Genomic DNA, 13,329 nt, shown 5'->3' on the forward strand with positions numbered 1-13,329 from the left:
CTTGGCTTCTCTCTTAGCAGCGGACTTATTTTTGTATTTTGTATAATTTTTTTTGTCAACAAGCTTGTCTTTAACTGAAGTCAGTTCTAAAGGGTTCTATGTGTGGTTTGTGTTGGCAGGTTTCTCTGTGAGGTGATTTCTGACTTGCCTCTGCCCTGAGTCTACAGGATTTGTTGGCTTGAAAACAAATATTTTAGTTAATTTCTCAATGGAACGTGGTGCTAATCTGGCCATTTGGATGGTGTGAATTTAGGCTCCTCACTGGTGCTTACTGTTCAGGATCTTAAGGTTAACTAGTCCAGTAACATTTAGTCCTTTTCTTAAAGTCTGTTAATGTATGGTCAGATTTGGAGCTACCGTTTTATCATTTGATTGCTGCTTGTCTCTTCTGGCTTTTGACTGTCCTTCCTATTTTACTGCCTTTTGGATTATTTGAATATTTTTTAGAATTCCATTTTACCTACTGTCTTCTTAATGACGCATTGTTTCTGTTTTATCTTTGCTCTAGGGATATCAATATGCAAGAATATGCAATATCCTTAAATTTCACCGTCTACTTAGAGTTAATCTTGTACCTCTTCACATACAACATAGATACATTTCCATTTCCCTCCCCCTCCACCTCCTCCTTTAAGGCAGGGTTTCTCAACCTGGGCACAATGACATTTTGCTGTGGGAGCCATCCTGTGCTTACAGGATGTTTAGCAGCATCCCTGTCCTATACCCACTGGAGGCCAGCAACACCCCCTCAGTTGACACAATGTCTGTAGACGTTGCCAAATGTCCAGTGGGGGCAAAATAATCCCTGGTTGAGAACCCCTGCTTTAGGGTACAGATGTCCTCTGGGTTATATCTGCCTTTGTTTTAAACATACGGTCAACGTTGGAATGTTTTAAGTAGTCTTATGTATTTTATTTTAACGAAGAGAGAAAATAATTGTATATTTCTCTTATTTACCATTTCCAGGGCTCTTCATTCTTTTCTAAAGAATTGAATTTCTCTCTGGGATTATTTCCTTTCAGCCGGAAGAACTTGCTTTAGCATTCCCTGTAGTGCAGGTTTGCTGGCAATGATTGGTTTTCTTGTATCTGAAAAGGTCTTATGGAGCCTTCGTGTTGAGTTGACAGCTACACCTGAGCTGTAATGGACACTCAACTATGGTGGCTTCAGCTGGACTGTGTTTGCAAAAAGACAAAAATGCAGCTTGTATGGGGGAACCTTGTGTTCAACTGCATTTCCTCAGTGTGCCTGGATGCCATACTGCCTGTGTCGAATGGCTTTTTCATTCTCTTCACACTCGTTCATAATATTCACCTGGTGTCTCTGGAGTGGCTGTTGATTGCCAGGCACTATTCTAGGCTCTGGGGACGTGTTCAGGAGCAGCCCGTTCCCTCCCTTGTGGCGCTTACATTTTAATGGAAGGAGGCACAAGACAGGCAGATAAGTATTTGAACAAGAGTCTGTAAAGGTCAGAAGTATGAGTAAAATACAGCAGAGTGAGTGAAGCGGTGCGGCCACTGTCTCAGGCTGCTCGGGAGAGGCCTCGGAGCTGACTGGGAAGGGGCCAGCTGTGCTGAGGGAAAAGCATCCCACGCAGAGGGAAGGACGAGGATAGCGGCCCAGAGCATAACACAGGAAGACCCTGGAGGTAGGAAGGGACGTGATTATAATTGCTAACAATGCTCTAAGCACTTTACCTCCTCAGTCCCTTTAAACCTCATGATAAAACCTTGTCACCTTCTCCATGACATCAAGTAGTAGTGGTGACGGATCAGTGCCTGGGCCTGGGTGGCTCAGTCGTTTAAGCGCCCAGCTTTAGCGCAGGTCCTGATCTCACAGCTCATGAACTCTAGCCCCGCGTAGGGCTCTCTGCTGTCCGCACAGAGCACCCTTCAGATCCTCTGTCCCCCTCTCTCTGCCCCTCCCCTGCTTACACTGTCTCTCAAAAATAGATAAACATTTTTTTATTTAAAAAAAAAAAATCAGTGTGGGGGTTGGCCAGGAGTTGTACCTAGATAGCCTGGACTCCAAAGGCTGCCTGCCGCCTGCCTGCCTGACCACATCTAGAACTGCCTCCAGGAAGCAGATTGTGTTTTTAAGTCAGCTCTGTGGACAGAGTGTGAGCCTATCTCCTTTTTTTTCCAGGTGTACAAAAGAGCCAAGGCACTGGACCAGTCTGACAACGACATGTCTGCCGTGTACCGAGCCTATATACACTAAGCCCTCGATACCCCATCCCTGCCCCCCAAGTCTTCCCTCTGGCCCCTCCTCCTCACATGGGGTTGGGGTCCTGGGACTTAGCTCTGGACCAGTCCACCTATCTCCATCTCCTTTTCTACAGACTTTGAGACTTGCCATCAGCACAGCACACAGCGTCACCCCTCCCCTGGAGGTCCTGGGGAGGGGAGGGGTGTCAGCAGGATTGGCCTTTGGGAAAGCTCTTGAGCTGGGCACTGGCCCCGGACTAGGTGGCTGTGTGTTCACACACACACACACACACACACACACACACACACACACCCCTACACACCACACACTGGCTCTCACCCCAGGATAGAAGCTGCCCAGAAACTGCTGCCTGGCTTTTTTTTCCTCCTGAGCTTGTCTTATCTCAGACCCTTTCCAGTAGAGGAACTAGAATCAGCAGTGAGAACTGGAAGCCTTCCCACTGCTGCCGTCCCTCAGAGCAAAGAGGCTGTGGTTACGTCCACGTCCCCCCACTGGATCCCCCATGTGAGAGAGAGGCTCTGGGTCAAGATGAGCCAGCACCGACTCCAAACAGAGGGTCCCCATGGGCCCTCCAACCTCAGGTGACCAGCTGATGAGGATTGTCATATTTAAGCTACCAATGTGCAACCAACTCTCCGTAAATGCCTTTGTGAACTGAAAAGAGATTGGCAAAGTTGAGCGAACACAGGGCTCTGGCTCTCCAGGGAGAGCAGCAAATCGCCAGCACGTTAGGTGAGCCTCACAGAAGCCTGCTCTCCTCGCCGCTCTTGAGCACCTGTCCCAGAAGTCACCATCACTGCAGAGCCCTGGGCTGGGATCAGACTTCCTCACTTTGGTGTAGGGGGAGCTCACTCCTCACCAGGCCCTTAGTATTTGGATTTGCATTCCAGCCCTTGGGAAGGGGATCCTGAGGGCCACCAGGGAGGAGCAAAGAGGGAGGAGAGTGGGGTTCCTTCCTGTTTCCGTTATGCTGCAGACTCCACCTGGAGCCACTCTGACTGGGTCCCCTCACAGCAGTCCCATCCTCTCCAACCTGCTCCTCCACATGTTCCCCACCTGCCTACCTTTTCATTCTCCCTTCCTCCTCTTCTTCCCATGGAGACAGTGTTTCTGTCCCTTCTTTGGCCCAAACCCAGCCTGACCAACGATGGCCATTTCTTAGGCTCAGCTCTCTTGAAACAGGATCGAGCGTCTTCACTTCAGCCAGAAGCATAGCCTTCAATGCTTCCAGGGCCCCAGGGTCTTTTGGGAGGGAAGAGAACTGAACCTGACCCAACCTGAACTAACTGACCCGAAGAGGTAGATCTAAGACATCTTTGAGACCCTAACATTTCTCCTTGGATAGGGGACCAGAGGGACTTGTGATGTGTAAAAACAAGGAGAAGTCACCCAAAGGATGTCCATGTTCTCTCCCTCTATATGGGTTGAATTTTCCAAAGTTATACTTTGCAGGTCAGCATTTCTAGTGAATATATATAATGAGGAGACCACACTGGTGTGGGCCCCTCCCCCTCACAAATTTGGCCCTTTTCCACTGATAGAACCCAGGCTAGGGGATCTCAGAAGACATAGGGGGGAGGGCAGGGAAGATGCCTGCGGGTTTTTGGCATAATTTCACTGGGATTTGGAATTCTTTTCTGTCTGAACACAAAGCCTGTTCTAGTCCTAGCCGGACACTCGGGGTTGGGGGTGGGAGGGTGGGGGTGGGGGAAGATGCTGTAATGAAACTGGTTAGTCAATGTTGTCTTAATATTGTTGACAATTCTGTAAAGTTTCTTTTTATGACTATTTCTGTTTAAGCTATTTCACCTTTGTTTTGAAATCCTTCCCTTTTAGAAGAAAATGTGACACTTGTGAAAAAGCTTGTAAGAAAGCCCCTCTTCCACCATCCCTTTTTTTTCCCCTTTAAACCTACTTTAAATGACAAATCTTCTAGGTAATTAAGGTTGTGAATTTTTATTTTTGCTTTGTTTTTAATGAGCATTTGTCTTTCAGAATAGGATTGTGTGATGTTTAAATGGCAAAAACAAAACATGATTTTGTGCAATTAACAAAAAAAGCTACTGCAAGCAAAATAAAACGTTTCTTGGTAACACAACTGTGACTGATTACCTCGGCAGTGGCCTGTGCCCAGACCCAGAGCGCTGTGTGGTGGAGGGAGGAGGGCCGGGAGCACGAGAGCAGCCCCGCAGCCCTCGCGCCGGGACTGCGCCGTGACTGCCTGGTTATCCGGCTGGTTCCTCCTGGACCAACGGAACTCGCGAACTCCGCGGGAGGAGGGCGAGGCCGAGCAGGAACAGGCTGCCACGCCGGCCAATCGCCGGGCGCGGCGAGAGCAAACCATCCCTCTGGCCAATCAGTGTGCGCAAGCGGAGCAGGGCGCCCTATCAGGGCCGGGGAGGGGCGGGACAAGTGGCCGAAGAGCTCCAGCGGCAGAGCGGCGGTGGACGCGGCGCCCGAGCGCAGAGCGCTGTCGGTGGGTGCCAGCGGCAGCCTGGGAGAGCCGGAGCAGGCGGGTTCGCGCAGCCGCCAGCCTCGATTCGGGGCGCAGCTCGGCCGGTCGGCGGCGGGAGAGGCGGCCCGGGGGCGGGGCGGACGCGCGTGCGGCCAATCGGCAGCGGGGGTGGGCCCGGGTGCTGCTAGCGCACTGACGGCCGGTGCACCGAGCCTCGAGCTGACGGCGGGTGCCTGACGGTCGCTGGGCGGCGAGCGGCGGCGATGGCGACCGCGATGGCAGCGACGGCGGCGGAGCGAGCGGTGTTGGTGAGGCGCGCGGCCAGGGCAGGGTGGAGCCGGGGGCGGTGGGCCCGGGAGGCTGACAGTCGGCCTGTGCCCGCAGGAGGAGGAGTTCCGCTGGCTGCTCCACGACGAGGTGCACGCCGTCCTCAGGCAGCTGCAAGACATCCTCAAGGTAAGGCGCCTGGCAGGCCGGCCCAGCAGCGGCTCTTTCCCGGGCCGATGCCCCTGCCTTCCGAGCGCCTCCTGTGGGCGCGATGCGCGGTGTGCAGACCAGCCCCTGCCTCGGGGGACTGGGAGTCCAGTCGGGGTACCAACGCATGATTGTCCACTTAATCACAGGCAGCTGTGTGAGCGCAGTGCGTCGGGCGTGGAATGAGCTCCCGGGCGGGGAGTCGGGGTCAAGGAAGGCTTCCATTGAAGCTGTTATCTCAAGGTCTCCAGCATCATACTCAACATCTGGGGGGGCTCCCTTTCGCAAAAAGATTGCAGTACCAGCCTCACAGGGCTATTGTGAAATAAGTCAACTCACAGAAATGTCCAGACATTGCCTGGTAGGGCAGAAATTGCGAGTTGTCATGACTACTAACATTTTCTGACTCTGTCCCCACACCCAAGCGTCTTTTTTTTCCCTTTTTTTTTTTAAATTTACATCCAAGTTAGCATATAGTGCAACAATAATTTCAGGAGTAGATTCCTTAATGCCCCTTACCCATTTAGCCCATCCCCCCTCCCACAACCCCTCCAGTAACCCTCTGTTCATTCTACATATTTATGAGTCTCTTATGCTTTGTCCCCCTCCCTGTTTTTATATTAGTTTTGTTTCTCTTCCCTTATGTTCATCTGTTTTGTCTCTTAAAGTCCTCATATGAGTGAAGTCATATGATATTTGTCTTTCTCTGACTAATTTCACTTAGCATAATATCCTCCAAACCAAGCATCTTAACCAAGCCAGGAGGCCATCTCTCTGTTCTATATCCTGGAGTTGGGCTTGAGGCAAGTTTCTGGGGAATGTGGAAGGAACAGCTATCCATCCACTCTGGTAGGACCTGAAACCCAGGTGAGGGCGGAAAGGCCTGAGAAATGGGAAGGTGCCCTGGAGGCTTGGATAAGGTGCTCCGGTGAGACCAACCCACTTGACCCTCCCCTGGCCAACCTAGGAAATGGGGCTTCTGGAAAGACCGTTGAACTGGATTGGATGAACTTTACCCTAATCCCCTCTGCCCTTCCAGGAAGCCTCTCTCCGCTTCACTCTGCCCTGCTCTGGCACCGGCACGGAGGGTCCTGCCAAGCAGGAGAACTTCATCCTTGGCAGCTGTAGGTGAGCAGGGGCTGAGCAGAAATGAGGGCGATGAAGCTGCTTGTGAGGGGGACACCTAGGATCCCTCCAGGAGAGGCTTCATAGCCAAGGCCCAGCGGGACAGCCAGGGGCAAGCTGCCGGGAGGGCCAGGTGGTGGGAGAGGGCAGCCACAGGCACTGCTCTGACCCCCACGTGTTGCAGCACAGACCAGGTGAAAGGCGTGCTGACTCTGCAAGGGGACGCGCTGAGCCAGGCGGTGAGTCCCCCAGCCCCTCTCCCCTTTCTCTGTTGCTGGAGGATCCAGCGGGAAAGAGTATGGGAGCCTCCTGCTGGCTCTGCCACCAGTTGGCTGTGTGACCCTGGGCAGGATCCTTGACCTCTCTGGGCCTCAGTTTTCTCCCTTGTAAAATACTCCCCCCACCCCCCAGCAGCCTCCTCATGGAATTGGCATGTGGCTTCTGTGTGAGGTGCCGAAGGGAGATGTTTGCACACGGCCCAGCCCTGAGTCTGGGCCCAGTGAAGCGTGGGCAGCAGCGGGATTAAGCTGGCCCCAATTCAAAGTGAAATCGGCCAGCATCTGAGCTCCGTTGGTGCCAGGCACCAAGATGTGGGGGAAGGTGCCTCTCCTCCAGTAGTGGGTGGGTGCTCAGTCCATTGGCCCGTACCCGTGTTCCCTTTTGCCCACAGTCACAGCTACTCCTGGCTGAGGCCACCTTCCCCTTTCTGTTTTCCCTTTCATTTCTTTGTGGTTCCTCTTGGGCCCGAGTTCCTGTTTCCTGACCTCCCTGTTCACACTCCAAATGGCCACTGTGCTGGGAGACCTTCTGCCCTGTGGAATGACGGGGGCCCGAACCACCCCACACACCCCATTTCTGGCCCCCTGCTCAAGGGCTCAGGGTGGCCAAAAGCAGGAGGGTGTCATCCTTCTGCTTATCCACTCTTGCCCGTCAGGATGTGAACCTGAAGATACCCCGGAACAACCAGCTGCTGCACTTCGCCTTCCGAGAAGACAAGCAGTGGAAGCTGCAGCAGGTAGTTGGGCTCTTCCCCTACTGGGGCTCAGGCCACAAGGGCAGGCAGGGGCAGGCCTGAGAGGCACTGAGGGCTCCAGGCTGGCCATGGGGATTTGAAGCCGGAGCAAGCCTGGAAGGGTGTTTCCTAGTAGCAGAGCTGGGGCAGGCAGTGCCTGGGGCTCCAGAGCCTAGCCTTGAAGGAGGTGGAAAACCTGTCTGTAGGCCCCTGGGCCCCAGCAGGAACCACTGGGGTCCTCTGGAGCCAGGAACTCCCCTTCCCAGAGCCTCCAGGGGGCTTCTGATGGCTCCTGGAGACAGAGTCCATGTTCCCTACAAGCTCCTGTGTGATTGGATTGACCCAAGCCCCTTCCCCTCTCACTGGACACCAGCTGGTCTCCACCTCAGGGCCTTTGCCCATGCTCGGCTCTCTGCTTTTCTTGTCACTTGGGTGATCCTCAAGAATCACTTCCCTGGGGCCTCCCTTGACCTCCATCCATCAAAAGAGGCTCCCCCTCCCCCATCCTGCAGAGTCACCCTCTTTCCTTGTGCAAGTCAGTCTTTTTATCTTAGGCCTTTACTCTGCGATCGCCTGCCCTCCTTTAAAAGGTGAGCTATGTGACAGCAGGCCTGCCACAGCCTTGCCATGTGCCCAACACCCAGCCAGGACCTGGCATTCAGAGGACACGGAGCTGGCAGCCGGTGGGGAGAGGGCAGGCAGGCGGTTCCCACCCCACCCCTCCAAGGAGAATGGCCCCTCATCGTGATGACTGGGGCAGGAACTGCCCACCGAGAGATGAAGTTGGCATCTCTTCCTCTTGAGGCCCAGCCCGCTGACCTCCCGATGGGCACTGTTTTCAGATCCAGGATGCCAGGAACCATGTAAGCCAAGCCATTTACCTCCTTGCCAACCGGGATGAAAGCTACCAGTTCAGGACGGGAGCAGAGGTCCTCAAGGTGAGCTGCCAGAAGGGACAGGAGAAATAGGTTCCCTCCCCCTGGCCCTGACCAGGCCCCTGGAGAATTCTGCCCCCACATCCTCAGGCGCAGCTGATGGCCCACCCATCACCTCTCAACGCACCCGTGTCCATCCAGCTACAGTCAAATGATTCATATCCCAGGTTCCAGACTCAGATTGAGATTCTGATTCCAGGGCCTCCGCTGTAAGCTGTGCAATCTCAGGTTAATTTCTTAGTCATTCTATGCCTCAATAGCCTCACCTATAGAGGGGGGACTCGCTGAAGTGACGACCAGTTGTGATGATGCAGGTAAAGTAGCCTCTAGCAAATGCTCAGGAAGTGCTCAGCTACTACTAGTAGATGCTAGTAGTCACATGACTAGCACTAGAGGAACTCTTATAATTAGCAAAGGGAATCCACATGGTTTGCAGGGACCAGCTGCGCTCATATGCCCCAAACTCATGCTTAAACTCTGTCCCTGATTTGCTATGTGTCTTCAGGTGATTCACTTTCCTTCTTTGGACCTCTGTGTCCTCATATGAAAACTTACAACTAATGGCCTAAGGTCCTTCCCAGAACTGTGACCACGCTGGGGACAGGGGGTGTAGTCCCCATGCCTCCACCCAGATTTGCCTTTCCTGGAAGCAAGGTCACCCCCATGCCCATGGCAATAGCTGGAAGCAGTGGAAGTTGGGGCTCTGAGGAGTCCAAGCAAGAGTTTTAGTTATGGCAAAGGAAAAGGATGAGTTCCAGATGGTTCCACTGTTCACTAGCCATGTGACCTTAGCACTTGGGACCTTCTCTTTCCTCAACTGTGAAAATGGGGCTGGTACCCCAGGCTAAGACCTGAACCTAGCCGTGCCATCACTGTCCCTGGCTCCTTGCACCCAAGCTGGATTCAGGCCCCTTCTTCTAAGCTCCTTCATTGCCTGTACCCCCATCCACAAAGCCCTCATGCCCCTGAGACTGACGCTCAGGATCTCCCATGTTCCATTCCCCACTGGACCAGCACCCAAGATCCCATGCAGTAGAACCTGCTGGATAGGTGGTCACCACTGCAGAAGTCCTACCCCCACCCTCAGCTGGAACCCCAGTACCTGCACCTTTAACAAGCCCCACACAGCAGGGGTTCAGGCCTTGAGACCGTGAGCACCCAGGGCAGGAGCTGGGAGCTTCCATGACTTTGTCACGCTCTGATGTGGGAGGGCAGGGGCTGCCCTCGAAGCAGCTCTGACCAGCCCCCTGCCCACAGCTGATGGACGCTGTGATGCTGCAGCTGACCAGAGCCCGCAACCGGCTCACCACCCCGGCTACCCTTACTCTGCCTGAGATCGCTGCCAGTGGCCTCACGGTCAGTACCTTAGTCCAGCCCCTGCTCCAGGAGAGGGAATCCCCACTGAGGAGCCCAGCTTGCCCCTGGGAGGGACACGGGTGTGAAGGGGCCCCGGAAACCCCGAACTGCTGTCTGAGTCCTCTGTCTATGCAGTTTTCTGGGACAAGGTCCTTGGCTTCCACCCTGCGTCCCCCAAATGCTCCTAGTCTGCATCAGTGCTTCTCAAGCCTGGTGCAGAAAGCCACCCAGGACACCTCGGAAAAGTCTAGAAGCCCCAGTGCCTGGGTTGGGGAATGGGGTTGCCCAGGTGGTTCTGGGAGGCCTGCGCCTGCGCAACCCTCATCCGACCTGCTTGCCCGGTGCTCGTCCCCAGCGGATGTTCGCCCCTGCCCTGCCCTCTGACCTACTAGTCAATGTGTACATCAACCTCAACAAGCTCTGCCTCACCGTGTACCAGCTGCACGCCCTGCAGCCCAACTCCACCAAGGTGAGGGAACCCCACCCGCCCCCACGTGCCTGGCAGCCTCCAGGGCCTGACCAGCCTCCAGGGCCTGACCGGGTCTGGTCCCCTTCTTTCCTAGAACTTCCGCCCAGCTGGAGGCGCCGTGCTCCACAGCCCTGGGGCCATGTTGTAAGTATGCTGCCGGGGAGCACCCTGCCCTCCCCAACCCTTTGCACCTTGGGGCCTGGGGGGGCCAGGCTGGTCAGCACCCCCCGCCCAGGGGAGACCCTCCCCTCTCCCCACAGCGAGTGGGGCTCCCAGCGTCTGGAGGTGAGCCATGTGCACAAGGTGGAGTGTGTGATCCCATGGCTCAACGATGCCCTAGTCTTCTTCACGGTCTCCCTGCAGCTCTGCCAGCAGCTCAAGGATAAGGTGGGCCACGGGGGACTGTGGGGTCGGGGTGGGCCTCCCTCTCAGACACATTGGGCCAGCCAGGTGGCAGGCTGCTAAGCCTTTTCATTTTGGGGGGATCCTAAGGGCTCTGGTCATACCTCCAAAGCACCCCCAAATCTCCGTCGTACCCTCCACACACACCCAGCAGATGGGCCACGACGTTGCCGAGCAACAGTACACTCTCCCTAACAAATTGCCCTTGGATGACCTTGAAGTCTCACCCGGGTCACAGGGTACAGCAAGGGAGGCTCCCTAGCACCAGCACTCACCATGTCCCCCCACCTCTCTCCCTCTCCAGATCTCCGTGTTCTCCAGCTACTGGAGCTACAGGCCTTTCTGAACAGAACCCCCAAGAGTCTGTCCACCTGGGAAATGGCCCTTGTCCCTCTCATCTATCCGCTCTTGGAGTGTTGGCCAGAGCCGGGCAGCATGGGCTATTTATTTTCGTCTTTACCCCATCCTGCCCATCATATTTGCACAGATGGAAATGAACACTGGAATCACTGAAAAGAAGGGACGAAGGCTTGCTTTTCATTTTGCAGAGGGGGGTGGTCAGGAAGGCGGAGCAGAGATGTGGCCCACATTCCAAACCCTCCCTCCCTGCAGGCAGAAACCTTTGGACTCTGGGTGGGGCCAACCCCAGGGCTCTCCTTCCGCCTCCTTTTTCTGCTTTCTGAGCTGCCCTTGGATGGTGAAGGGTAGCCACGCACACCCCCTCCATGGAGGGTGAGGAGTGGGTGGTGACCCTAAGCTGTGAGTTAGGAGAGCAGACAGAAGCCACCCACCGTGAGCTGTGGTGTCCTAGAATGCGTTTGCTCAGCATCCCTGACAAGGCCTCTAGGAAATAAAGATCACCCGACTTTACCTGGAGCATCTGTCTGTCTGAGTGAGGACCAGGCTGGGGATCCCTGATACTCAGGACCTGAGTGGGGTACCCAGTGACTGAGCCCTTGGCCTCCCCACACCACCTTTGAGGGGGTCCTCCGGGCTGCCAAGGGGCTGAGTGGGATGGGAACAAGGGTTCTGCCTGGGGGTTCCGGCCCCTGAGTTGGGCCCCAGCTTCCCCTCCCATGGGCAGTTGCTGGTGACTCAGGGTCTGGTGGCCGTCGTGTAGGCTGAAAGCTGTAAGGGAGCAGGTGGGCATCTGGATAAAGCAGTGAGTTCCCAACTGCCCACCCCCTGACGGGAGGCTCAGAACACACTCCAGACTCAGGTTCTGGACAAACAAGGCATTGTTCCTGTTGCCCAGCAGGACACATGGGCAGAGGGGCTGGGGGGGCTCGGTGTGTTAAGGTTCCAGGGCCAAGTTATCCACACCCCTGCGGTGTTCCTACAAGAGAGGCACAGGAATCAGCTGGGCTTCACTCATGTGTCCCCTGCCTGCCCCCTGTCCACAGGAGGCCCAGCACCCTCATCTCCCCAGTGCACTTCCAGGCTGCCCCTCGCACCTGCCCAGCCCAGGAGGCCAGTGGGGCTCACCTGATCGGGGCTCACCTTCTGGGATCTGGAGGTGCGGCGGCTGCAGCAGCTATAGCAGCAGCAGTGGGTGCAAACAAGCAGCAGCAGCAGCAACACAGTGCCTGGGGGGGGGGGGGGGGGGCGGTGACAGGTGTCCAGAGAGGGTCCTGGCCACGTCTGGGTCAGGAGGTGCGGGGGGGAGGGCGGGGCAAAGGCCAAGGCCACACTCACCAAGGAAGATGAGAAAGATGATGAAGGCAGCAGTGTCCCACCTGGACTGGAACAGCTGACCGCTCCTCAGTTTCCCCAGCACTTCCTGGGCCGTGGTCTCCAGCTCCTTCTCCAGGTCTTCTGCCAAGGCCATCTCAGCTCCAGCCTTCTGGGTACCACCAGCCCCCAAGGGGCTGCCTCAGAACTCAGCCAGACCTCTCATAGCCCAGCCCCTGCCCTGCCCCTGCCCCTGCCCCCTCCCACACCAACACCCCCAAACCCCTGCCTGGTCCCCTCCCACCACCCCCCGCCCCCCGCCCCCAACAACTCCGCGCCCAGACTCTTACCAGCCTCCAGGCTCCCCCAGTCAGCCAGTTGCCAGGTCCCGAGAACACAGGCTACTTCCTGCTTCCGGATCCGCAACCCAAGATAGCTGCTACCTGAGGCCTTGGCACCTTGGCAACCAGCCCCACCCTTCCTAGGGGCGGCTAGGCTCCAGGGGGGTGGGGCCTGTGCCCTAACAGGTGTGCTTACAGCTTCCCAACAGGAGCAGGTGCTGCGGGACCCAGGAAGGTCGCCACGGGCCTGTAAGCCTCTTCACTCGGGGATTTTTCACTGTTTTCTCAACAGGCCAGACAGGCAGCCTGGAACACAGTATGGCCTGGGCCTCTGTTGACTTGAGTGAAGAGAGACAGACAGGAGGGAGGGACAGGGAGGGAAAAGTGGTTTCCATTTCCCCTCCACTGGGCAGATGGCATGTGCCTGGCACTATACTAGGAGTCTTTGTGGTCCTTGTCTCCTCTATTCTAATCCTCAGCGTGGTCGTTACAAAAAGATGATTATCCTCTCTCAAATGACCTCTTCCTGGGGCCTGGGGCCCCGACCCTGTCCAGAAAGGCAGCTCTCACTCTCCCTTCTTTCAGCGCAGACGTGTCCAGGCCCACCAAGGGCCAGACACTGCTCAGCACTTGAGGTTGGCCGTAAACCAAGTGGACACAATATCTTAATTCTTGTGGTGCTTGTGGTCTAGCAGGGGAGAACGTGTCAGCTGATGTCAGGCTCCGCACCTAACACCATCCATTCATGTCCTGATTTGTCCTCAGGGCAAGCCTCAACTGGCATCACTGTCCTTTCCACTCACAGATATGAAAGGTGTGGCCTTGAGAAGCTCAGCGACCAGCTCAAGTCGCACACCTAA

The 13,329-nt window shown here is 55.6% G+C and overlaps 3 protein-coding genes across 6 annotated transcripts in view; 2 read left to right on the forward strand and 1 right to left on the reverse strand.

Annotated features, from left to right (window-relative positions):
- The window catches only part of GLYR1 (glyoxylate reductase 1 homolog), a 35,153-nt gene extending 30,826 nt beyond the window's left edge, over positions 1 to 4,327 (forward strand). For both annotated transcript variants that reach the window (XM_058710711.1, XM_058710713.1), the window contains exon 16: positions 2,146 to 4,327. In XM_058710711.1, the coding sequence (XP_058566694.1) occupies positions 2,146 to 2,220 (75 nt within the window). In that variant the 3' untranslated portion in view covers positions 2,221 to 4,327. The remainder of the gene's footprint in view (positions 1 to 2,145) is intronic.
- A 385-nt stretch (positions 4,328 to 4,712) lies between these two features.
- ROGDI (rogdi atypical leucine zipper) lies at positions 4,713 to 11,327 on the forward strand. The gene is made up of 11 exons (XM_058710714.1): positions 4,713 to 4,992; positions 5,069 to 5,140; positions 6,198 to 6,286; positions 6,468 to 6,522; positions 7,218 to 7,298; positions 8,138 to 8,233; positions 9,488 to 9,586; positions 9,942 to 10,055; positions 10,150 to 10,199; positions 10,316 to 10,442; positions 10,762 to 11,327. Exons 1-11 carry the CDS (start codon positions 4,948 to 4,950, stop codon positions 10,801 to 10,803), a joined length of 870 nt encoding a protein of 289 aa, XP_058566697.1. The 5' UTR covers positions 4,713 to 4,947; the 3' UTR covers positions 10,804 to 11,327.
- Positions 11,328 to 11,677: 350 nt separating this feature from the next.
- SMIM22 (small integral membrane protein 22) lies at positions 11,678 to 12,603 on the reverse strand. Of its 3 annotated transcripts, none has more exons than XM_058710717.1 (4): positions 12,479 to 12,603; positions 12,153 to 12,300; positions 11,958 to 12,043; positions 11,678 to 11,793 (listed from the first exon to the last, which is right to left on the reverse strand). In XM_058710717.1, exons 2-4 carry the CDS (start codon positions 12,283 to 12,285, stop codon positions 11,752 to 11,754), a joined length of 261 nt encoding a protein of 86 aa, XP_058566700.1. In that variant the 5' UTR covers positions 12,286 to 12,300; positions 12,479 to 12,603; the 3' UTR covers positions 11,678 to 11,751. The 3 variants fall into 3 exon arrangements, with proteins under 3 accessions (XP_058566700.1, XP_058566698.1, XP_058566699.1); XM_058710715.1 differs by having other exon boundaries at positions 11,943 to 12,043; XM_058710716.1 differs by having other exon boundaries at positions 11,943 to 12,043; positions 12,153 to 12,297; positions 12,479 to 12,571.
- Positions 12,604 to 13,329: the final 726 nt, after the last annotated feature.

Source organism: Neofelis nebulosa, chromosome 18 (assembly GCF_028018385.1).
Source record: "Neofelis nebulosa isolate mNeoNeb1 chromosome 18, mNeoNeb1.pri, whole genome shotgun sequence".
Taxonomy (NCBI): Eukaryota; Metazoa; Chordata; class Mammalia; order Carnivora; family Felidae; genus Neofelis; species Neofelis nebulosa.